A 26582-nucleotide genomic window follows, 5' to 3' on the forward strand; every position below is an offset into this window, starting at 1 on the left:
TGAAATTCGATGTTTAACACACTGAATCAGTTAGGAATAGGTGAACGATATATCAAACAGATCCACGAAGTATGATACTTCAACCAGAAATCATAGAACAGATCGACTATCAATCAATACACATCAAATCAGTCCGAAATACTCCTATGAATTACCAAACAGAACCGAAACAGTTCGAAATACTCTAACGACACACCGAAAACTATCGAAACTCGTCCGATTCGAATCACGATTACACGTAGAGCATCCGTAGCTCTGATACCACTTGTGAGTCCAGGATCGGATCGTAAACGATCACTAGATCTACGATGAATTCGATTTAACGTGCGGAAACCGTTAAATCGAACAGTAATCGTGCGCGAAGACGTAATTAAACAACCTTTTATTACGTAACAACGACAACCGGACAGAGTTTCGACTCGATCTATACAACGAACACTCGAGATCTAATCAACGTGACGTAAACGGAGGTGTTCTTGATGAAGATCTGATGAACTTGAAGAACTTCAGTTCATACAAAATTAGTTCTCTACCTTCTCTAATTCCGTGTGAAATGACTTCAGATATTTATACTTGAATGATTTCGTATGAATGCATCTTATTCCGTGCGAAATCAAATTCCACATGCGCATGCCTTTTCATACAAAAACAAATTCCATGTGTGCATGCATTACATACGAAATCAAACCTTGCATATGATATTGTATATGATTTCATCATTATGCAACGATACCTAGTGAAACCTAGCGAAACCTCTGTCCGGTATTTTACAGACTCAAGACACTAGACTTTACATGTACAGTTAGATTTCTATCTATGGCCACACACATAGTGCACTAACAAAACTCATGAAGCTTTGAAAAACCGGAAGTACAACAACCTACCCCTTCAATTAGGGGTATTCAAAAGGAGCATAGATCTTGAGCGCTCAATGAAATATCATTTTGGCAATAATGACCCCTAATTGAAGATGAAGATGAGCCACCCGATACAAGTGAAAAGATTGACCACTTTGTTGAAGAAGAGGACGCCATAGAACAAACTTTTAAAGTTCTTGATCAAAATGAGCAACCAAATAAGGAGTCTCCTAAAGACCCACCTCTTGAGCTCAAAGAACTTCCGAAAGGTTTGGAATATGCTTTTCTAGACAAGGATGGTAAATCTCCTGTAATTATTTCGTCTAACTTAAATAGTATAGAAAAAGAAAAATTAATTAAACTTTTGAAAAAACACAAAAATGCGATCGCTTGGAAACTTGTAGATATTAAAGGAATAAGTCCTTCCATGTGCACGCACAAAATTTTAATGAATGATGGCTACAAATCGGTAATTCAACCACAACGTAGAGTAAATCCAAATGTCCAAGAAGTGGTTAAAAACGAAGTCATCAAATTACTCGACGCCGGACTTATTTATCCTATCTCCGATAGTCCTTGGGTAAGTCCCGTTCAAGTAGTTCCGAAGAAAGGAGGTATGACGGTAATAACTAATGAAAAGAATGAATTAATATCAACGAGAACCGTCACAGGATGGAGAGTATGTATAGACTATAGGCGGTTAAATGAAGCAACAAGGAAAGATCACTTTCCTTTGCCCTTTATTGACTAAATGTTAGAAAGATTATCCGGTCATAAATTTTATTGTTTCATGGATGGTTTTTCAGGTTACTTTCAAATCCCGATAGCACCCGAAGACCAAGAAAAGACAACATTCACATGTCCCTATGGAACTTTTGCTTATCGAGCATGCCATTCGGTCTATGTAATGCCCCCGCAACCTTCCAACGTTGCATGGTGGCCATCTTCTATGACATGATAGAAAAGACAATGGAAGTCTTCATGGACGCACTACGTCAAAAATGGGCTACGGCCACACTTTTTGCAAAACAAGCCTGCCACATATTTGAAAAAATGTGTGACTAAAAGTCATTTATGACATTTTAATACACCTTTAGCCACACATTTTATTATTAATGTGACCATTATATACGAGTTCAAAACCTTTAGCCACACTTACTAGCTAAAACTCAGAAAGTGTGGCCAAATGTAAACTACGACCACTTATTTTTGTTTCATGTGACCAAAAACACATGTATTTGAAACATTTTGCCACACTTTAATAAAAAAAACTATGGCATTTATTAGCCACATTAGCAAAGTGTGGCCAAATGTAATCTACGACCACAATATTATTTTTTATGTGACCAATAAAACATGTATTCAAAACTTTTAGCCACAATTTGAGAAAAAACTGTGACATTTAATAGCCACACTAGAAAAGTGTGGCCAAATGTGATCTACGACCATAGTAGTTCTTTCATGTGACTAAAAACACATGTATTTGAAATCTTTAGCCACACGTTAAGAAAAAACAGTTACACTAAAAAATAGTGGCTAAATGTGATCTACGGCCACAATATATATCTGATAATGTGGCTAAAAGCAAATACATATGGCCACATATATTATTTTGTGTGACCAAATGCTAGACAATAGTCACACTTAAAATTTCAAATTTTCATGTTACTTTACATAAACATTCGTCACACCATCCTCCCTTTGTTTATTTTGTGTAACGGAACCATATCAAATGTCATGGAAAAAATATGTGACCAAATGTTAAACTTACTACATATTTAAAAATTTCCCACAAAATATTTAATCCTAAAACTTAAACTTCACCCCTAAATATTTCATCCAAAAACTCCCCCTAAAATATTTCATCTTAAATTTTAAACTTCCTCCCTAAATATTTCATCCTAAAACTCCCCCCAAAATATTTCATTCTAAAACTTAAACTTCCCCCCAAAATATTTCATCCTAAAACTCCCCCAAAATATTTCATCATAAAACTCCCACAAAATATTTCATTCTAAAACTTAAAAGTCCCCCCAAAAATATTTCATTCTAAAACTTAAACTTCCCCCTTAAATATTTCATCCTAAAACTCCCCAAAATATTTTATTCTAATTTAAAACTTCCCCTCAAATAATATTCTAATTTAAAAAAATTACTTAATTCAATACTAAAAATAAAAATTAAATCTTAGTACAGATTTAAAAATTCATATTGTTATTATTTATATTATATATTTTAAACCATATTCGTTATTACTCGTTTTTCTTGTAAATAATATGTTAATGTATTCATATTAGTACCATAACCGAATTGTTTTCGGTACCGTTCGGTACCAATTTTTTGACGTTTTCGATACCAGTATTTTCCATTCGCTATAGTTTCAGTATATATTTTACCGGATTTTACTTTCAATAAAGCAGTAACAGGAATCGTACACTAAAGTACCAAACATTTTCTATACCGGTACCCATATTTGGCAATTTTCGGAGCCGGTAACGATCACATCCCTAATCATATAGGTGTTAATGGACAATATTGGTCCTTAGTGGATCACAATGGACAATATTGGATCATATATGCGTTAATGAATCATATTGGGTCTTAATGGATCACAATGAACAACAATAGATCATACATGTTTTAATGGACCATATTGGACTTTAATGGATTACAATGGACAATAATGGATCATACATTCCTTTATGGGCATACTGCGCCTTAACGAATCACAATGGCCAATAATAGAGCATACATTTCTTAATGGACCGTATTTGGGGCTTAACGAATCACAATGGACGAAAGTAGATCATATATGTATTTATAGGCCATCCTAGGCTTTAATGGACTACAATGGATGGCAATAGAACATATATGTTTTGATAGATCATATTAGGATTTAATGGATCACAATGAACGATAGTAGATCATACATGTCTAAATGGACCACATTGGGTCTCGAAGGATCAGAATGGACAATAGTAGATGATACATGTCTTAATGGACCATATTGGGCCTTAATGAATCATAGTGAACAATAATAGACCATAGATGTCTTAATGGACCATATTGGATCTTAATGGATTACAATGGATAATTGTAGATCATACATGTCTCTATGGAGCATATTGGGCCTTAACGTGTCATAATAGACGATTGTATATCATATATGTCTTAATAGACCATATTGAGACTTAATGGATCTAATGGAAAATAGTTGATCATACATGTCTAAATGGACCATATTGGGTATTAATGAATTATGATGGCCAATACTAAATATATACATCTTAATAGACCATATTGGGCCTTAATGGATCACAATGGACCATAATAAATATACATATACTACACTAGACTATGATATATATACATTATATCATATACTATATTATGCTATAATATACTATATTATATACTATGTAGTGTGTGTGTATATATATATATATATACAGGGTAGGGTCCCTAAGATAATTCCACACTATTTATTTGAGAAATATTCTGGATCAAACTTTTTCCTAAGCTTTTAGTAATATACACAAATATATAGTTTAAAATTAATTAAATGCATATATGTATATTACAAAAAACTTAATTAAAAAGTGTATGGTCCAGAATACTTCTTAAGTTTTTCAATTAACCTACTGTTTTTCACACGATCCAAATCATATATATAATACTATACAATATACTGTTAAGTTTGTATACTTTTTATTTAAAAAAGTATTTTTGGTTTAAATATTATTGTTAAATTATAATTATAATTATAAGTAAAACAATAGTCCAAAGTTCATTCTCAATTTCAATTTCACATACCATACCATTCCAAAACTATTTCCCTCCCTCAAGGTTATTCAGAATTTCACTTTCCCTCTTCCCCAAATCCATTAACTCTAAACTCAAAACACCCACAACAATGGCTTCTCTAACACCGTCGAAGCCAAAGCATAGCAGCAAATCTAACCTGCAGGAGAATGTAAACCCTAATACGAGCCCTAATTTAAAAGCTTCGAGCTCTTCAGTGGTTAAATTTGCGATTAAAAGATAGAGATCTGATAAGATCTGTTCGCCTTCTCTGAAGAACAGGATCAGGAAGCTAAAATTGGTGGTTGCGAAGAAGAACTTGAAGCGAGAGAGAGAGAGAAATAAAACCCTAGGTTCAGTCAATTGGAAGTGTAAGGTCGGTGTTAATTCGAGCAGGTGTTTATGTGTTGCTTATGAGACGCTTAGGGCTCTTCAGGAGGGGTTTTTTAAGAGTAAAATTCAAGCTGCTATTGTACAAGAGGAAGATAAGGAGATTGAGAGTGAAACCCTAAATTCCGGGTGTCGAGTGAGGGGAAATCCGAAGAAGATGAAGCGGTTGAGACGTCTAATGAGAAGAGAAGACGGGAGAAGTTACATTACCAAAGGTGAATGATGATGTTGAGAAGGAGAAAGAGGAAGAGCTGGTTGAATATTGGAAGAAACGAGATTTGAAATGGGAGTTTTCTTCCTCGTCGTTCTGTTCGTGCGTTTCTTCTCCACTACATAGCAACCGTGGGAGGTTTGTTTCTGGTTAATTAAAATGAAAATTATTGCTTCATTTTGATTCCGAGTGGCTTGTTATGCCTTATACTTCTGCAAGCAGCATTTGACTGCTGACTGATTGTGGAATTACTAACGAGAGCTGTTTAGAGGAGATCAAGTTATATATGGGCCATGAGCAGGTAAAACTTGGTTCTTTTTAATTTATATCTTTATTTAATTATAAAGTAAAAGTTTACACTCCAGTATATTATTGTTAAGTGAAAAAAATTCTTGGTCGCTCACATTTACAAGAAATTTGTGCATTCGATTACTGATAAGAGCGGTTTAGACTAGTCCCATTGGTTTTTTTTTATATTCACCTCAAGTTCTTTTACAAAATGATGTCTCCAGTGATTCAATTATGGCCTCAGCAGCCGCGATGTCATCTCATGGTTCGCCGGATTTGAATAATCAGTCCAGAAACATTGCTGCAAGCCAGGTTACATTCCTCCAAGATTTAGAGTTTTTGTTTACGTTATTTGTTTGTATACTCAATTTTTTAGTTTCTTTTGGAAATTTGCAAATGCTTTGTTTTATTTGGTTGATATTCTTGTGTGTCAAGAAAATATCATAAAGGGTACAGGATATAAGTGTTCATACTGTCGGTTAGTTAATTGATGACAAACATGGTCATTATATAAGAGTGGAACAATAGATCAAACTTCATGACTTTATAGAGAAAAAAAAGATTAGTAACTTTAGTAGAATAGAGGAAAAACCTGATTAATATTATGTATACTTTTGTTTTTATTAATTGAGTCGGGGGTCTCAGTTGGAGCAACTTCTCTAAGAGTGGATATTACTGAGTAGGTTTGTTTGGTTATCATGTAATCGAATTTTTACAGTGCATCTTGGTTTTAATGTTTGAATGAAATCTCGAACATTGTGCCCTGAATAGGGTCAGGCACACAGGCAATATGATTCTTGTGGCTGTGTTTACAGGTGGATAATAATGGTGGAAGTGAGGTAGGTGGTGGGGATGGTGGGGTGAAGTTGCGGCGATAAACTGGCAAAATGCTCGGTATAAAGCAGAGTTACTATCACACCCGCTCTACGAGCAGCTGTTGGTCAGCTCATGTGTCTTGTTTGCGAATTGCAACTCCTGTGGATCAGTTGCCGAGGATTGATGCCCAGCTGGCTCAGTCGCAGCATGTGGTATCGAAGTATTCGGGGCTTGGTGGTCATGGTAATGTTGGTGATGATAAGGAGCTAGATCAGTTCATGGTATGCTTCTTAACACTTGTTTATTTAAAAAAAACGACGACTTCACTTTGCAAAATCTAGTCAAGTTCCATAATTTGTCTTCTTGTTGAAGTCACTATCTATGGCGACTTCAACAACACAAAGGCAAATTCTAGACACTTGTCTCATCTCGTTTGATTTGTGTACTCCAAGAATCTAAAGTTGCTATCTTAGATAACAACTTACCCAAATTGAAGTTAAAAAAACTACCATTTGTCATCATGTGATTTCAAAAGAACCCATTTAAAAAAAAAAAGATTCATAACCTATATTTCTGCTCATCAAAGTCTCAAAAACATTATCATAATCCTAGGGGGCATGGTTGGATATGGGTTCTAAATTTGATTGATTATATATTCTTATATCCATTGTATCTACATGTTGCAATGCAGACTCATTAGTTATGTTGCTATGCTCTTTTAAAGAACAATTACAACAACACGTTCGGGTTCATGCAATGGAAGCTGTTATGGCGTGTTGGGAGATTGAGCAGTCGTTACAAAGTTTAACGGGTTTGAACATCTGAAATTCCGTTTATGTTATGTTTTTGTTATGAGACGAAGGCTAAGTTTTGTTTTCTGTTGGTTGTGGAAATAGGAGTGTCACCCAGAGAAGGAACAGGTGCAACAATGTCTGATGATGATGAAGATCAAGTAGACAGTGATATCAATTTGTTTGATGGGAGTCTTGATGGACATGATAGCATGCGGTTCGGGCCTCTTGTCCCGACTGAGAGTGAGAGATCATTGATGGAGCGTGTGAGGCAAGAGCTAAAGCACGAGTTGAAACAGGTGAGGCTAACACGTTTAATAAAAAAATGGTTCTATTTGGGTTATGTTTTGGTTCAAATGAGTAATAAAAATCAATCAAACAGGTTGAAACAAAATAGATAAAGAGTCCAAAGTTGCATTTATCTCGGATAGAGGAAAGACCGTAAGAGTAGGGTGTCATGTTGAATCAGTGAACTCTAAAATGACTAGTATATCTGTTTGTGACAAAGATATCAGCCCATTTAAAATCACATAACCCAAACATGGATTACTTAACCTATTTATTTAAATAAGTCAAACAAGTTGATGGGTTGTTTAATTTTAAAAAGGTTGACAAATCAATATGTTTAATTGAACAGGTTACATAGTTCAACCCGCACAAAATCCGTTTAGTTAAACCTGAGCACAACTTATTTATTAAATGAGTTGGATTTGACAACCTACTTTGATCATATAATTTTCTCTTATTGTGGCGTTATTAGGGTTACAAGGAGAAGCTTGTGGACATTAGGGAGGAGATATTACGTAAAAGACGGGCAGGGAAACTGCCCGGTAACACCACTTCGGTTTTAAAATCATGGTGGCAATCTCATGCCAAATTGCCGTACCCTACGGTCAGTTTGCTTTATCTAAAACTTTTAAACGGGTCAAGTTATTCTACAAAGGCTTCTAATTGTAAGAAGTGTAAGAAGGATTTATAGAGTGACAAGTGTCCAATAACCTAAAACTAAACCCATTACATCACCACCAAAAACCTAAACACCCACCCCCACCCCACCCCACCACCACCCAAAACCTAACCCCCCCCCCCCCCCCCCCCCCCCCCGGTAAAAAAACAAAAAAAAATCTATACCTCACCAAAAAACCCCAAAAAACCTAACCCCCCCCAAAAAAAAAAACCTAAAAAAAACCTAACCCCCCCCCCCCCACCCCCCAAAAACCTAAAAAAACCTAACCCCACCCCCCAAAACCTAAAAAAAACTAAACACCCACCCCCACCCAAAAACCTAAACCCCCACCCCCCACCCCCTCGGCAAAAAAAAAAAAAAAAAAATTTTTTTTTTTTTTTTTTTTTTTTTTTTTTTTTAGGGTGGGTGATGTGGGGGGGGGTAGGGGTGGGGGTTTAGGTTTTTGGTGGTGGTGGATGTTTAAAGTTTTTTTTTTTTTTTTGTAGTGGGGTTTTTTTGTGTAGTGGGTTTTTTTAGGTTATTGGACACTTGTCACTCTATAAATCCTTCTTACACTTCTTACAATTAGGATCCTTTGTATTTGATCCTAATCCACTTTTAAACAATGTAACAATAACAATAATATTAATGTTAATGATAATAATAATAACAGGAAGAAGATAAGGCAAGATTGGTACAAGAAACCGGCCTGCAGTTAAAGCAGATAAACAATTGGTTTAATAATCAGAGAAAACGAAACTGGCACAACAATACTTCTTCAACCGTCTCGAAGAGCAAGCGTAAAAGGTATTACATGTTCAGATGATAAAATATCGAATACGAAATCATGCCTGTTAGTATATTTATAACATGTTTCTATCACAAACCCTAATCAGATAAAGAAGCAATGCAGGTGAAAAAAGTAGTGATCATAACATGTAAATCAAGAAACTACCATCTGAACAGATCGAGATGATCTTGCATGCATGCATGCAATTGCAAGATTCTGGAATGGGCTGCCATCATGAGGAGGAAAGGATGGATCAAAATGATGTTGCAGTGGACGACACTAAGACCATACGGTGGGGGCTTGAAAATGGGGCGTTATGCGACACGTGGATGACACGTAAGCACGTGTCAAAAATGGGGCGTGGTGCAAAAACACGAGGTGTGGGACAGGGCGTGGAAAAGCGGCGCTATTTGACACGTGACACACTTTTATACTTAAAAATTATATAAAATCTATTAAATTTAAATAAAAAACATTAATATTAATTGCATCAAATCACACGCGGCCATGTTGTCTCCCACTATGCCCTCCACGCCGGTGGAATTCTTGCCGCCCCTTCAACAACGCCGTTTACAACGCCGGGCCCGGTGTGGTGTGTGCGGCGTGGAAAGGCAACAACACCACCCCACCATGCTCACACCATGTGGTCTAAGGATGAGAAGTTGTAGGTATGTAAGTTTCACAAAAGCTTTGGCCCAGATGCGTGCTATGTTCTCAATGAAGCTTGATACAAGGTAAACGTAATACATGCTACTTTGTTGTGCTCTCGTATGAATAGGGGTCAATTGTATGAAATAAGTATGTAGCTTATTGTATTAATGTCCAGCATCTTTTAATATTTTGAAAAGGGATACTGTCAGATCTGTTATGCCTCCCATTGCCCAGCAACTTTGAATATTTTGAAAAGGGATGCTACTAATAATGATAAAAATATTATGTGACTGTAAATGTTGGTAGCTTTCTATTAAATTTCATGACATTTTATTCATAAGCATGCTTCTGAGTTCTCACAATTGATTATTACAGGTGGCGGAACACTACTACCAACAAACGACTCCAATCATTCTACTCTTTTTTGAGATTCAAGTAACTCACTCTTCTTTGTTATTCAGGCAAGAGTCGTTGATAATCACTTATATCTAACTTTTTGTATTATAGTAAAGCATGATCATAGTTCTTATAGTTTTCTTGGCCAGTCTATGTGACATGCTGGCATATTTTTTAAATACAGTTCAATTATAACTTAGAAGGTTGCTGCTTTAGAATTTTGATGTCAAATGAAGGCTAGACCTACTAAGGTTGCATTTTTATAATCTGCATTTAATTAATTTAAGTTCAGTGAAATACAAAACCATCATCTAATTGAAGTACTGAACATGATAGCTTCTTGTTTGTCGAGATTAATACATGAACATCTCTAGCACTAGTAGTCTTGATACTTTTATTATCTGGTAGCATTGCTTGTGACTTGCTATCATGCTAATTTTTGTTATCAGGCTATTTATTATGGTCATATTTGCAAGTATTGAAAGTGATTTCTAAATTTTAGTGTTAATAGTGGTATTTATGAATTTTGGTTTGAAACTCTCCAGGTTTCGGTTATGAATTTGGGTCACAACAGGAGATTGTTGCACACTCAATCACGTTATCGGTACATGAATCACGGGACTATGATTGTTGGCAGACATTACCTGAACAGCTGAACCGGAATGTAAGATCAAACTCGCCTAATGTTTGATGGCTGACATTACTTTTTTGGATCTTGGAGCATTCAATAGTGTGGCAAAACAATTGTTGCAAAATGGCTGGATATAATTTGCAGCACTTTCAAGAGAAATAGTTCTTAGTTTATGTGTAGAGTTGTTTTACCTTTGCAACTTTTATAGATAGTTTTTGATTAAAAGCTTGTCTTTAGTTGGTATCTAAATTGAAAACTTATGTATGGATTTTGGTTATTATTGTTAATATCATTTGGTTTTAAGATTCTCTCATGTGACTGCAGTTTTTATATTACAAAAATGGGTAATTACACGAAAATGGTCATAAAGAATCACAATAAATATGTGACCAAATGTTAGAAAATAGTCACACTTAAAATTACGATTTTTCTTTGTGTCTAAAAATAGTTTTTAGCCACAGTTATAGTAAATTCATGTGATTATATAATAGAAACGCTACACTTATTGTAAATTTGTGTGACCATTGATATCATTTAGTCACAATTAATGTATCATTTGCTTGATTACAACAACCTTTTTGCCATGGATTTTTTACATTGATGTGGCTAAAATAAATTTTTAGCGACTATATAATAGAAATGGTCATACCTATAGTATATTCATGTGACTATATAATAGAAAGGACCACACTAATAATAAATTCATGTGGCCGTTCAAACCATTTAGCCACACTTAAAAGAACATTTGCTTGATTACAACAAACTTTTGCCACTATTTTTCTAAATCGATGTGGCTAAAACATACTTTTTAGTGACTATAAAATAGAAACGGACACACTTCCAGTAAAATGAGACTGTATGATATAAACGACCACACTTATAGTAAACTCATGTGGCCGTTTATACTATTTAGCCACACTTAATGGAGCATTTGCTTGATTCCAAAAACCTTTTTGCCACAGCTTTTTTATAACTGATGTGGCTAAAGTAAACTTTTCAGTGACTAAATAATAGAAATGGCCACACTTATTGTAAGTTCATGTGACTGTTGCTACCCTTTAGCCACAGTTATTGGACAAAATGCTTGATTTCAGCAAGACCCTTTAGCCACACTTTTAAGTTGCTATGGCCACACATACGTAGGTGTGGCCATATGATGCCTACGATGACTCGACCTTTGGTCACACTTAGGCTGAAAAGAATTTGTGTGGCGGTTGGCATATGGTCACAGTTTTTTTGTGTGGCCGTAGCCCTTTTTTGACGTAGTGACGACTTTTCTATCTTTGGAGATTCATACGACCAATGCCTCGATAACCTCGAATGAATGCTATCCCGATGTGAGGAAACTAACCTCGCCCTTAATTGGGAAAAATGCCATTTCATGGTAACGAAGGGAATAGTACTCGGTCACAATATCTCAAGCGAAGGAATGGAAGTTGATCGAGCCAAAATAGACACTATTTCTCGATTACCTCCACCATCCTCCGTTAGAGCGATCAGAAGTTTCTTAGGGCATGCCGGATTTTATAGACGGTTTATCAAGGACTTTTCAAAAATTTCAAGACCTCTAACAAAATTACTTGAAAAAGATGCCCCTTTCATCTTTGACAAGGATTGCAATCAAGCATTTCTAACCCTCAAGGAAATGCTAGTCAATGCACCTATCATGATGGTGCCTGATTGGAAACTACCTTTCGAAATCATGTGTGATGCAAGTGACTTTGCAGTTGGAGCACTCTTGGGACAGAGAAAAGAAAAGCATTTTCACCCAATTTATTATGCTAGCAAAACACTTAATGATGCACAAGAAAATTACACAACAACTGAAAAAGAGTTACTAGCTGTGGTATTTGCTTTTGATAAATTTCGTTCTTATCTTGTTCTTTCTAAAACAATAGTCTATACAGATCATGCTGCCATTCGATACCTTTTCAAGAAACAGGATGCTAAACCCCGTTTGATTCGGTGGATTCTACTCCTCTAAGAATTTGATATTGAAATCAAAGAAAAAAGAGGAGCAGAAAACACCGCAGCAGATCATCTTTCACGCCTAGAAGACCCAGCTTTGGAGGCAACCAGGGACGAGCAAATCAACGAAAAATTTCCAACGGAGTCCCTGGAGATGGCGGAATATAGACAAGAACCATGGTATGCCGACTGTGCTAACTACTTAGCTAGCGGTATAGTTGCCAAAGGATGGCCACATCACCAAAGAAAAAAATTCTTTGCTGATGTAAAGCATTACTGTAACACCTCGAAAAATTTCGTCCAATAATGTCTTGACACGTGTCATAAGGTTCCGGTATGTGAAAACATACTTTAGAGGGACTAAAATCGACAAACAGTGAAAACTATGAAACGTAAGGGTCCAAAGTGTCAACAATGGATAAATAGACTCTATGATAACCCTACATAATGTTCATAACCTTAAACGGATGGTTCATGGATCATACGAAGCGGAAAATGCCCAAAAGTGAGGAATTACAAACTATAGGGGCCAAAAGTGTCAACATGTTGAATTTATACCTCTGAGTGAACTTTTGGCAGACCCGAAGCTTTACAATGCTAAAATGTACTCACTAGAATATGTGGTTAAAATTTCGTGAAGTTTCGATAATGTATGAGAAGGTTATGGCCAAAACCGTACTTGAGGGGTTAAAAGCGTCAACGTCGAATTTCATGGCTTTTCGGTTGAGCGCAAAGTTATCCGAGGACATTACCATGTTGGTAAATGTCCCAAGGTTCTTAAAAACCAAGATTTAGGGTTTACGAGTCAAGATAAGCAGCCAAAACCTCGCGTGCGAAGACAGGGACCTAAACTGCCAACGTTTGAAAGTTTTGGGCCTGCAGAACCCCAGGCGGCCCGCCTGGGATACCTTAAGCGGGCCGCGTGACCCTATCAGAAGCAGAAATTCGCGAATATTGCTGTTTGGGTCCGAATTTTGAATGGGAAACAGCTCATACCACCTCTAAAATGCACCAATGGATGGTCTTGCATGCCTAGGCTACTGGGGACTCTCTACAACCTCTGATTTCCTCTTAAAAACAGATCAATTGTTCAATTCATGAGCACTTGTGTTAGTAACAAAGAAAACCATAAACTTGCAAGAACACTCTCAAGGCTTCTGGAGCATTTCTGAACGTCAAGGCAACATCCTAGTGTTAACTAAGCTTCATTAGGACCTTTGTAAGCTTCTATATCAGTTTATAATTCGTTCTTGCATTGATTATTAGTAAAAGTCAAAACCGTTGTTCTTGTAGTTTGACTTTCTGATTAAACGAGTTTTACTCAGTCATTTCTCAAATTGAAACCACATATATGTTGGTATTTATGTGGGAAACAAACCCTCAAAAGGGTATTCTCTGATTCCCACTCTAAGCATGCTATTTGTCGAGTCAAAGTTGTTTCTAAAAAGTCAACAGAAATCGTTTTTGCGAAAAATAGCTCAAATGGTAATGTAGAGGACATGCAATCTGTTTGATCATCATAAATAACTTATAATATATATAAGAATGTGTTTTATCATAATAAACTCGACAATCTTTAGTATAGACTCGGATCGGAACCGAAAGTCTTGTAAAACGACTTTTTCATAGACTATCGATTCGGATCCGTGCATGCATGTTTGAGATCTGTATTAGAGTATATTTTGAACCATTTTTATTTTGGTTAAACTCTCTGGAATTTTTATATCTCGAGTCTACGCTTAGCCGATTCATTTGCATGTTTCCGATTTATGCTTAAAGTTGACTATTTTGCCCTTTTTGATTTAAAACGTGATTTTTGAAAAAGTGAAAGAGTAGAAATCTTTATTTCTAATATATAAACTTGCACCGAAAATTTGAGACCAGTTGGTGGTCCAGATTTTGAGTTATGGCCGATATCGTAAAACTATATCTTATTATTACATAAACGGCGCATTTCGCATATGACCCATTTCAGGCCACGTTTAATACAAAACTTTTTACCCAATGATGTTATATAATATTTTGGGATTTTTGATGATTTTTATTTGATCTTTGGCTGAACGGATCATACGTCGCTAAGTCGATTCGGTGAATGCCGGTTTTGACCGTTTAAGCCATAAAATGAGTTTTATACATTCTTTTGACCTCAAACCTTTTTCTACTGATTTTATTTGTTAAATAAAGTATTTTGAGCATTCTGGAAATAAAAAAAAAAAAAATCTCAGCTTTCTTTTAAAAACCCGGAAACGGCTCTAAATCGCATTTTTAGCATTTTTAGCGCATAGTAAGCGTTATACTCATTTTAAACATATAAGACTCATACCTACTGATGTATTTGGTATATTTTCATATAATAACAGTAAGTATAAATGTTTGAACTCAGATTTCCAGTTTTGGCATTTTTAGCCCTTGTGAAATTACTAAAATACCCCTACGGTGCATAGATTGATTTTAAATGTTAAGTTTGGTATATGGGTCATACCCTACTGTTATAACATGTTAAATGAAGTATATTTACTGTATAAACCACACCCGAAACTCAGATTTCTAATTTAGCTCTTTTATAATCTCTTAAATGACCAAAATGCCCTTCCAAGGCATAAATTGAGTTTAAACTTATTCGGGGCATAATAGAACATAACTTGCTGATATTATATCACAATTAAAGCATATTATCTCAGGGAACTTGCATATGACCCCTTTTTCCTTACCCGTAACGCTCTTTTAGCGCTCGGTTCGGTTTATGTAACTAGTTTGCATAAATTGACCGAATCGTGCCAAACGTTATCATTTTTGTCTCAAAATCCAGAATGTATTTAGTATACCCATATTATACAAGTATTCAAACTTGTCGGGTCTAGATCACGTTCTATCCGGTCTTCGCTTAATCGTGCGCTTGAACCGTATATTTCCTTAAAACTAACCGGTCTAAGCTTAGGCTTAATTAAAGACCCGTTAGTATTCTAATTGGTTATTTATACCATTATTCCAGAATAGAGCCTTCCGGTAAATTGTACCTACGCTTACTTAAGTGAATACGGCTGAGTTATTATTCTTGCTATTTAAGACAGGAGCTAGCTCAGGTAAATACTTTTAACTTATTTTCCCTTATACGGGCTTGGGATACGGTATTATAAAAATACCGTTTGGTCGGGTGTAGAAACTGTTTAATCGGAGATGATTAAATTGCATAATCCCGTTTTAATCTGTATTGATTGATAACAAATAACATTGGGGGTTAATGACCGTGTCCTGGATATCCTTGGCTCATTTTAAAAAGTGAATGGCCACGACGTAAGCACAAGGTGTAGGCAAAACACCTCCTGTTGCATATGTATAATGTATACTCACTCGTGAGAGTATCTTCTTGTGAGATTATATTTGTGGTGTGTCGATTTATCTTGTCCGGCTTGTATTGTATAATCACCGGCCCTAAATGTTGGACAACCATGTAAATCGGATACAAGATTTTTATTAATAAAATTGTCCCAAGTATAAAGATTAATTTTGCCTCTGTGCATTTTAATCAATGTGTCAAGATATTTTGTGCCGTTTGCACTCAAATCACTTTTCAAACTCTTTTTCCAAAATGAGTCAGTTAATTGTATTTACCAGTGTAAACTGACGTATTTTTCCAAAAGGTTAAGTGACAGGTACTAAGCGTAATTGGCTGGGAGCTCAGGGCGTCACTAAGGAATCTTGCAAGTTCTAGATGCCTAAAGTCTATTGAACAGTTTTCTTTTATTGATCCGCCTGTGGATCCTTTACCTTCCGTTGTAATACTTTGACATTACTTATATTCGGAATGTAATATAATTATCTTCTGCTTCCGCTGTGCATTTAGATATTGTGTTGTTTGTCTATGATGATGCCAACTACGTCACTATACTCCCCACCGGGCCCACCGGTGACACGTGGAAAATTGGGGTGTGACAATTACTTTTGGGAAGATCCTTATCTTTTCAAAATGTGTGCCGACCAACTCATCCGACGGTGCGTACATGGTAGTGAAGCAAGAAGAATTCTCCGCCATTGTCATGAAGGTCCATACGGAGGACATCATGGTGCCGCTAGTACCGCACGAAAGGTATTTGATTCAGGATTTTATTGGCCTTCCATTTACAAAGACGCCCAAAGTCTTGTTAAGACATGTGACGCCTGCCAAAGATCAGGTAATATTTCTTCCAAAAATGAAACGCCACAAAATGGCATTCTTGTTTGTGAAATTTTTGATGTGTGGGGACTCGACTTCATGGGACCCTTCCCACCATCAAAAGGAAACAAATATATACTTGTGGCAGTCGACTACTTGTCTAAATGGGCCGAGGCCGAAACACTTCCAACAAATGATGGAAGAGTTGTGGTAAGATTTCTGAAAAAACTATTCTCTCGTTTTGGAACACCTAAAGCATTAATAAGTGATAGAGGTACCCATTTTTGTAATCATCAACTTGAAAAAACATTAACAAGATATGGGGTCTATCACCGGGTCTCAACAGCATATCACCCTCAAACAAACGGACAAGCCAAAGTGACTAATAGAGGTTTAAAACGAATACTTGAAAAGACCGTAGGGTTAAATAAAAAGGAATGGGCTGATAAATTAGATGACGCTCTATGGGCTTTTCGAACTGCTTATAAAACAACAATAGGTACAACCCCATATAAGCTTGTCTATGGAAAAAGCTGTCACTTGCCGGTAGAAATAGCTCACAAGGCCTACTGGGCAATTAAAAATGTAAACTTAGATTTAGAATTTGCAGGTAAAAATCGATTTTGTCAATTAAATGAATTAGACGAAGTAAGGAATTATGCATACTCTAACTCTGAAATATAAGGAAAGAATGAAAAAATTGCATGATAAACATATTAAACCTAATGAATTTCAAGTAGGGGATCAAGTTCTTTTGTTTAATTCACGACTTCGATTATTCCTGGAAAATTAAAGTCTAGGTGGTTAGGACCTTTTTCTATCACCCATATTTTCCCACACGGTACAGTAGAAATTAGATCTCGGAATGGAATTCCATTCAAAGTCAATGGCCAATGGCTGAAACTCTACCAAGGATTCATTGAGGATGAGGAAGAAGAAATCTCGCTTCAAACGGTCGAAGAGTAAAAGCATCAACATCATACCTGGTAAGTTACGAACAAGCGGATAAACATCGAAATCGGTAAGTCTTCTAACCAAGTTTTGGGAAAACAGGGCACTCACACGAGCACTTAAGAAAAAAACTTTGCTCGGCACGAGGCCGTGTCCGCGCAACTGTCGGGATAAAACCCCATTTTCAAAACAGTTTCTTCATTTCAACACGCCCCGTTTCCCCACAAAACGCTCTGGTCCAGGCGATTTTCCGCATAATTCCGACGTCCCCTCTCGTTCTAACAACACCAAGGTATGATTCTATCATCATTAGTAGTTAGATTAGTTGCTTGCATGTAGTTAAAACACTAAAAATTTGGGGAAAAACCTAGGGTTCTTGAAGTTCACCCAGATTGAACCTCAAATTTTTGCATAAATCTGTTAGCATTAGTTTAGATTAGTGTTATAGGAAGTAAATCCACTAGTATTGTTGATAGATTTGCCCGATTTCTCAAGAAAACCCCAAACCCTTGTTTTTGAACCGAAAAAGATAAAATTGAAGGGGTAAACAGGTTGTTTTGGAAAAAACGGCACTTGGGGTTTCATTTTTGGGGGAAACCGCACCTATTGGACCAAAAATTTTCAAAATTTCGGGACCAGGTCGAAAAATGAAGTTTTTGAGTTACAGACGCCTGGACACGGGGTCGTGCCCGCTGAGCACGGGGCCGTGTCCAGCCTGCTGTTTTCAGTTTTCTCCGAAAGATTCACCATTTGGTACTAACTTTTGGTGTATTCTTTCAGATGTCGAAGAAATTCACGAGGTTCAACGCAAATGAGCTCGATGCTAGGGCAAGATACGAAGTACTTCAAACAAGACCGGAAGAATACCCAAGACAAGTGTGTTCGCATCTTTTGGGATTAGTAAACCAATGGGACCGTTTCAACAACCTAGTCACCGGGCCGCTGAGAGTCGCCCTTACTACTCGCCTTCGTTCGGTTCCCGAATACACTTTGGAATTCTCTAGCACATTTGTGTTCAACTCAAGGGGCGAGCCGTTTGACAATAATGGTGTGGAGTTCCGATGTGGGGGAACCAAGTACTCAATTTCAATGGCGTAGTTTGGCTCAATGGTGGGGTTGTATGAGGAGGAAGACGCGGGCAATGAAGAAAACACTGGCGGGTTACGTGAACCTGATGAAAATGAACGCCAAGCTGCATGAGCACAAATTGGAGATGAGCACTACAACCCAAGCAGCACTAAGAGTACTAGGTTGAGGGACCCTCTTTACCGTTACATTCATCGGGTCCTAAACTACTCTCTTAGTCAAAGGCATGATAGCACTGGCGTCGTGCGGTTGCGAGATCTGATAGTTCTTCATTGCATCCATACCCGCAAACCTCTCGATGTTCCTTTCCTCCTACTCCGAAACATGCACTGGAACCGGCTTGCTACTCCACCAACCCCTATCTTCTTTGGGGGTTGGATATACCGTCTCTTCAAGCGCTTCGTGAACATGCCTCGATCTTTTGAAAGGAGTCCATGGTCGGGGAGAGTGGATATACACATCTGCCGCTCCATGAACTTAATCTATGAAGCCGAAGATGGGTCGGTCAGCTTCCAAAGGGTCCAAAGGCATGCTTGGAACCCGCAAGAAGCACTTGTCCTTCATGCTCCACATTTCCAGCCACCCCCTCATTTCCAACACCAGCCCCATGGTGATCTGGGCCAGTCCTCCTCACCAGGAGGTGGTTTTCCTAACTTTCAAAGTTTGCATGATCTGTTGCAGGAGAACCTCATGTACACCAGGAACACCTATAACTTGGCCAGCAACACGTACAACCGGGTTGGAGCCATTGAAAGAAACATCTCCGATATTCAAGATGACATCGGGAACATCCGGGAGTACATGGCGGGGCACGGAGGAGGAGGTGATGATGAGGATGAGGACATGGACCAGGCAGTGGAGTAGGAGCAGGAGCAGCTGGTTGGTGATCCCACAGGTTAACCCCCTTTCCTATCAAACAATTTCCGGCCAGCGTGCCGAGTGTTGAACAATTTACTTTTCCTTTAACTCTTTTTATTTTCTGCTTTTGTTTTTATTTTTAACTTTGTGGTTTGGATGTTGAACTTGGTAATCTAGGATGTTTGCTATGGTTTGGTGTAGTGTTTATTGATAAGACAGGTACATATGAGGCTTAGAGTACTAAATAATAGTACTACCAAAGCCGGGACAGGAAAACCGAAGCCAGAAACCTGTTTTTCACCATTGCAGATTGTCTACACGGGGTCGTGTCCGGCCGACACGCCCCCGTGCCCACCTCCCAGATCTGCTGTTTGTTTAAATTCTGCAGATTTTTGCCAGACACGGGGTCGTGCCCAGCCAACACGCCCCCGTGTCCACCTTCTGTAAGTTTTCGTTACTGGCACTCTGAACACGTGGCCGTGTCCAGAAGACCAGTAACACAAATATTTGTTTTTCACACCCCGTTACACATTCAATTAACCTAAAAACTTATTTTTGGGACACATTGAGGACAATGTGTAATTTAAGTGTGTGGGTGGGGGGGGGGGGATGCTAAAACTTTGAATCTTGCAAGTCCTAATTAACAAGCCTTACACAAAACTCAATTGGAACCGCTAATCACCCCAAATTTTTTCAAAAATTTTCATTTTTTTACTTGTCTAGGTTTAAGTTGGGAATTTCAAAATTCTAAAAAGGTTATATTTTTACAAATTTACAACCGATAGCGTCGTGATAAAAAGAACCAACATAAGAAAATTATGAAACGGCATGACAAACTTAGTTAAAATTTGATTATATATAATTGATCACATAAAAACCCATTCCCACAAAAGTGAGTTTTGAGCCTTTATTGAGCATACAAATACATATCTTTAAACTAAATGCTCATTTTTCGTTTCTTGTGTGAATAGCCGCTTGGTTCTTACAACTCTAGAACTTGCCACGACGATACATTCCCGGTCCTTACCAACTTAAACCCGAGTAAGTAAATGATGGAGACATTAGGACTAACCTTTTTTATTTCTACACCATTATTTTTCTTATTTTTTTACCACCTACCCAAAATCCCCCTAGTTAACCCCTTTGAGCCTAAACCTTTTCATTTCTTAACCCAAAACCAAACACCCTTTTTACCCACCTAAACCCTTTTTTCTTTTTAAACCCTTTATTTTAGTAACAAAGCTTGGTTTTTCTTATAACTTGAAAAAAAAATGAGGATGAAGCCAAAGAAATAAACAAACAAGTTTATCAAAAATAACTTTGTTTGAAATGCTTCATCAAAATAAAAAGTTTTAAAAAATATCGAGTCTTATGAAAACTGATGCTTTTTACGCTTTTCGCCTTTTTACTAACCACTAACCCACCACCCACCTTTAGCCCAAGCCTAACCCTTCACCCAAAAAGTTCTCTTAATATTTACAAAGGTGTATAGTTAAAAAGGAGGATGATTGATTGCTTGGCAAGCTTATGGTAGGAGTAAGTTCCATGCCGCTCTCGAGTGATTCACTAAAAATACACCTTCGGCCGAGTGTTGAGTGATCCCCCGTGAGGTATGTGAACTTGTATATAAATGGAATTTTAAAAAGGCATGTTATGCCCTAATAAGTAATTTATCTTATGAAACGTTTTTAATAAATCATGACGAATAGGATTGTAAATAAATAAAAATAAAACTTAATAACGAATCTTGGAAATCTCGACACTCTATGACAAGCCCAAAAACCTTCTCTTCTACCCATTCCATTTGGGAGTGTAAAGCCACATTAAAAAGAGTTTTGCTTGAGGACAAGCAAAGATTCAAGTGTGGGGGTATTTGATGTGCACAAAATGCAACATATAAATTACATCAATTGTGGCATAAAACTAACCATTTTTTAGTACTAATGTTGGAAAAAATGTGTTTTTGTCTTCCCTTTGTATTTTCAGGATTAAATGAGCTCAAATAAACAAAAGAAGCAAAAAGGCAGCTAAATCTAACATAAATACAAGAAAAGGAACAAACGTGGCATGCCCGACCCCCCGACAGCATCTTCCCAAGCAAAACAAGAGAACAGAAGACTGAACACGCCCTGTGCTCAGTGAGCACGGGGGCGTGCCCAAGTGTCAGCAGAAAAGACAAAGTTGTAGAAGAAGCTTTTATCGCCCACCACGGGGCCGTGCTCAGCGGACACGGGGCCGTGGTCAACTATAAGATTCGCAGAATCCAGGCAAATCTTGATAGTACAGATACGCTTCTGCACACGGGGTCGTGCTCAGCGGACACGGGGGCGTGGTCAACTAATGCAGACAAACTGCAATTAATGAAGAAAGAGAGAAGGATGGACACGGGGCCGTGCCCGAGCTTCTTTTCAGCCTATAAATAGGAGTGCTTGGATCACTTGCAACTCATCCCTTGGCACACCACCTCTCTCACACTTCACCCACCACCCACCACCATCACAACACCATCATCCATTGTCCATCATAGAGTGTGTGAGTCGCCTCGGGATCCAAGATTGATCGTAAGAGTTCTTGACAATCAAAGGCCATGTTTGCCTAAGTCTCTTACATCACTTGGTGAAAACAAGTGTTTAGTGTAATACTTTTTATTTTTAATCTTTTCGCACGTTTTATTTGGTTATGTATTAATGACTTTAATAACTAGTTTCTTATGTTGAAGGTGATTCTTCCTTATCGTTTGTCCGTGGTGTCTTGGCATTATTTTACTGTCTATATAAAATAAAAGATTTTCACCATTCATATCTCCACGGTGTATATGGAGATATGTTGGCTACCTGGTCGGGGGTTAAGGGAACGCTTTGGTAAGAGTCTTGCCATTGTTCAGTGTATAGATCCTGCAAAGGACCTGGGTCAAATTTAGTAGGACCTCCTTCAATACCCACCGGTATTGGATGGCGGGGGTCCAAACTCTTTGATCCCCTCATAAGTTAAACTACTATTAAAAATTTAACCCGGCTACTTAGGACTGTATCCCTGCTGACTCAGACTACTTAGCCTAGGGTAACGTCACCTTCAAAAGAGGGGCCTACCACATTATGCATTAATAACTTAATTAATTATCTTTCAATAATCCGACCCTTTAGGATTGTATCCTTGCTGACTCAAACTACTGGGTTGAGGGTAAGTCACCTTCAAAAGAGGGGCCTACTACAATAACTAAGATAATCTCTTAAAATGTGCAAATGTGCGGAAATAATCAAAGGTTACACTACACACGAGTCGGATCCAAGTGATTCATCTTGTCTATCTGTTTTACTTTTATTTTATTTTTCAGCATTTTAGTTAGTTTTGTTTTTCTAGTTTAAAAACCTTTTTTCTAACTTTTTGATTTGATTAGACGTTGAGGATAAACCGGTACTAAAAGCTCTTGTGTCCTTGGATGACCTCGGTATCTTACCAACACTATACTACGTCCACGATGGGTGCGCTTGCCCATATGTGTGTTTAGTGTTAGTAAATATCGTTTTTTATAAATTTAAAACTTGGCTAAAAAGTGTAAAAAGGGCTTAAAATATACACCTAAAATATATTACACTACACACGCATCAGTCATCCAAACATACTTGTGATTTTAAACCTGTCTATTGTTTTTCAAACTTTGCTGAAAATGGAAAAAAGGTAGGATGGATAATTGATTCTGGGGCTAACCAACATATGGTAATGACTGATGATTATCTTATTAATCAAAAGGATGTCACTGAATTAATATTAAAGTTAAACACCCTAATGGCACTAGTTCCTTGGTAACTAAATTTGGTGATATTAAATTAAGTGACAAGGTCATTCTTTATGATGTGTTTGTTGTGCCTAATTACTGTGTCAACCTAATCTCTGTTCATAAACTTGCTAGAGATTGTAAGCTTATTGTTTCTTTTGATGAACATAATTTCTATATTTAGGATTCTCAAACAAAGAAAGTCCAGGTGACTAGTAATCAGTTTAATGGTCTATACTTCTGTGGTAGTTCTTCTGTTTCAAATAAGGTGTGTAATGCTAGCAATTATGGTATAGTAGTGATGTGGTGGTGCTGATGGCTTGTGGTGTTTGCAATGGTGTTGTGTTGTTGTTGGTGGTGGTGATGGCTGGTGGTAAAATGTTTATAATACCACTCAGTTATATATGAATTGTCCCTCACTTAACGTTGCATTCAAACGGGGTTAGTCAGTTGGATGAAAATGATAACAAATTGTAAACCTTAGGGACCCAGATATAACACTTGGATGAAACACACAAATATGACCAAACTTTAGAGTCGATTTCAACATTTTACTCTATAAAATAATTAAAACACATTACTAAAACACTACAAAGCAAGATGCTAACTTAGAGACGATTTTGACATTTTACTCTATAAAATAACTAAAACACTACAAGATGCTAACGAAGTGAGAATTATACCGAGTACATACTTAAGAGTATTACATTAAAATTACACAAGATAAGTCAAAATAAAAAGTTGAATTTAGCTTGATTTTTAATCCAAAGTGTTAGTGCACTACATCTGTTGATTGCGTCTAGGTGTCTAGGATCAGGTCTTATATCGTATTGTATAGCATAGGGCACGTTTTACGAGAAAACATGTGTTTGTATGGGTTGTATAGGCTAGGTCCGCTCATATGAACATGAGGATTATGGTTCGCTTATTTGGCATGATGGTCCGCTTATGTGTACCATTGTGGTCCGCTCTTATGGTCATGTGACACATAAGCGGACCCAACTGCCTATATATAGGGTTGTTCGAGCGGACCTCAGTAGTTGTTGTCAAATTCCACGTCGAAGCTCTGCTGGTGTGAAGATTGAGCTGTAAAACGTTTCAAATCAATAAAACAAGCAGTTAGGAGGAAGAACTAGCTATATCTACTTGCATTTCTTATTATTCCGCATCTGAAACGCAAGAGACAACCTTTGAACGACTCGTTCGGGTCAACAAACGATCCTACAAGTGGTATCTCTGCAGATTATAGCCGGATTTCATTGATTTTTCTCTCTTCTACACCGTCTTTTCTTCGTTCGGATAGTTTTAACGGTCGAATTCATCTCAAAATTTCAAGGATTGTGCGCATCAGTATAACGACAAACCCTGGAAAGTTTCGTGTCAAAATTCGAAGTTTTAGTGGGTCAAATCATGTTCGTTATGTGGTTCGCTCGTACTGACGTCATCATGATCCGCTCTTAGATCACTATCTGATTCGCTTTTCTGGTCTCAGCTGGTTCGCTCGAGTGTACATTTTTGCTTCTGGTTTGCTCCAAAATCAAGACAGGTCCGCTCATTTGTCAAAAATGGTCCGCTCGAACGGACATTGATTGAGTTCGCTTATTTGGTCCGGATTGCCTGGTTCGCTTATTCAGTCACCCGGTCCGCTCATTTGGTTCGCTCATTTGGTTTTGTCCGATTCGCTTTTAAGGGACCGCTCTAAAGGACTTTGTCTGGTTCGCTTGTGTGTATCTTTCTGGTTCGCTTATCTGATCAGAGTTGGATCGCTTTTCTGTCATTTGTTTAGTTCGCTTATAAGTCAGTATGGATTCCGAGTTTTACAACGCTTTTGCTACATCGACTACTCCAGCAGTAATTGCTCAAGCAATGAATTTAGAAAAGAGACGGGAACGACTCAAAAGCCCCCTAGATTGATGAGCATTGAGGAGTATTATGGGTGGAAGGATCGGTTTGAAAACTGGGTTCAAGCAAACCATCTCAGATCGTGGGAGTGTATATTGAAGAAGTACACATTGCCTCGAACAGATTTGCAAGTTATTAAAGAGATATCCGAGTTTACCGATCAAGAACGAGCAATGTATAGAGCCGAGAAAATGATGATTAGTTTGTTGCAGCAGGCTATAAAGGAAGATATATTCATCTTGTTACAACACGACAAACTGCTAAGTCAATATGGGATGCTCTTAAGGTTAAATTCGAGGGAAGTGAAAACATGATCAAGAGCAAGAAAGCACTGTTAAAGAAAGAATTCGATTTGTTTAGCAGTTTGCCGGGGGAGGATACTAAAAAGCTAATCGAGAGATACTGTCACTTGGTGCGATCGTTATCGATGTTGGGAGTTGAGAAAGGTCGTGAGGAATGGGTGGATAAATTGGCTGACGCGTTACCTCAGAATGAGTGGGGAACGTATTTGATGATTTTAAAGAATACTGGTGTGTATGATGGGCTGACTATTTCACAGTTCATTGAGAAAATCGAGAGTCAGGATCTTGAGCAGCAAAAGATCGCGAGAATGAACAGTCCGAGTGGTCAACAGGACGTGAAAATGTACTACCGGGGTAGTGTTCCAGTCACTGAGTCTGAAAGAAGTCCTAAGATTCAAACTGCGTTCAGTGCTGGTGATTCATCTGAGAAAGCTGATCAGGGGTCGAATAAGAGTAGCAGCGGGTTTTCATCGTTTCCGAGTGTGAATCCGAAAGAGACTAACACAAGTTTTCAGTCTCAGAGTACAAAAACTGGAAACGGATACGTGATTCAATGCAATATAGCTCTTAATCTTCCAGAAGGTCAAAGCTTCTCTGAAGACACTGCTAAAGACCACATGACACTTCTGGGTTCAGTTCTGTTATCCTATGAAGGTCTTGTTGCTGGTCGGATCGGAAATCCTATGCTCACCAAAGAGGATTACGATCAAATAGACGCTGAGGAAATGGAACTCATGGACATTAAATGGTGTCTCGCAAGTGTTCTTCGACGAGCTGAGAAATTCAAAACTATTACCGGGAGAAATGACTTTCTTGATGCTCATGTATCTACTTTAGGTTTTGATAAATCTAAAGTTACTTGTTTTCGATGTAGGGAGAAAGGTCATTTCAAGCGGGAATGCAAGGGAAGAGAAGCTAGCGGAGCACAGAATCCATCCGGGAAAGATGATTACTGCCGCAAAGCTATCTATCAGCAAGTCGGTCAATCTCAAGAACCACAGACAGCTCATGGGAGAAAG

General features: G+C 37.6%; 1 protein-coding gene across 5 annotated transcripts; it reads left to right on the forward strand.

Annotated features, from left to right (window-relative positions):
- Positions 1–4667: 4667 nt before the first annotated feature.
- LOC110920874 (homeobox protein knotted-1-like 3) lies at positions 4668–10881 on the forward strand. Of its 5 annotated transcripts, XM_022165090.2 has the most exons (10): positions 4668–5560; positions 5772–5859; positions 6363–6644; positions 7055–7174; positions 7260–7453; positions 7915–8046; positions 8774–8907; positions 9014–9624; positions 9917–10002; positions 10483–10881. In XM_022165090.2, exons 4-8 carry the CDS (start codon positions 7066–7068, stop codon positions 9015–9017), a joined length of 573 nt encoding a protein of 190 aa, XP_022020782.1. In that variant the 5' UTR covers positions 4668–5560; positions 5772–5859; positions 6363–6644; positions 7055–7065; the 3' UTR covers positions 9018–9624; positions 9917–10002; positions 10483–10881. The 5 variants fall into 5 exon arrangements, with proteins under 5 accessions (XP_022020782.1, XP_022020779.1, XP_035835607.1 ...); XM_022165087.1 differs by having other exon boundaries at positions 8774–9624; positions 9917–9976; XM_035979714.1 differs by lacking the exon at positions 10483–10881 and having other exon boundaries at positions 4668–5397; positions 5482–5560; positions 9014–10008.
- Positions 10882–26582: the final 15701 nt, after the last annotated feature.

Source organism: Helianthus annuus, chromosome 11 (genome assembly GCF_002127325.2).
Source record: "Helianthus annuus cultivar XRQ/B chromosome 11, HanXRQr2.0-SUNRISE, whole genome shotgun sequence".
Taxonomy (NCBI): domain Eukaryota; kingdom Viridiplantae; phylum Streptophyta; class Magnoliopsida; order Asterales; family Asteraceae; genus Helianthus; species Helianthus annuus.

Excerpts from the sequence above, each read along its gene's own strand:
- LOC110920874 (XM_022165087.1), top strand. The coding sequence starts at position 7,066 with ATGTTGCTATGCTCTTTTAAAGAACAATTACAACAACACGTTCGGGTT. Across the intron at positions 7,175-7,259 it reads GTCGTTACAAAGTTTAACGG|GAGTGTCACCCAGAGAAGGA; the intron begins GTTTGAACATCT and ends TTGTGGAAATAG. Across the intron at positions 7,454-7,914 it reads TAAAGCACGAGTTGAAACAG|GGTTACAAGGAGAAGCTTGT; the intron begins GTGAGGCTAACA and ends TGGCGTTATTAG.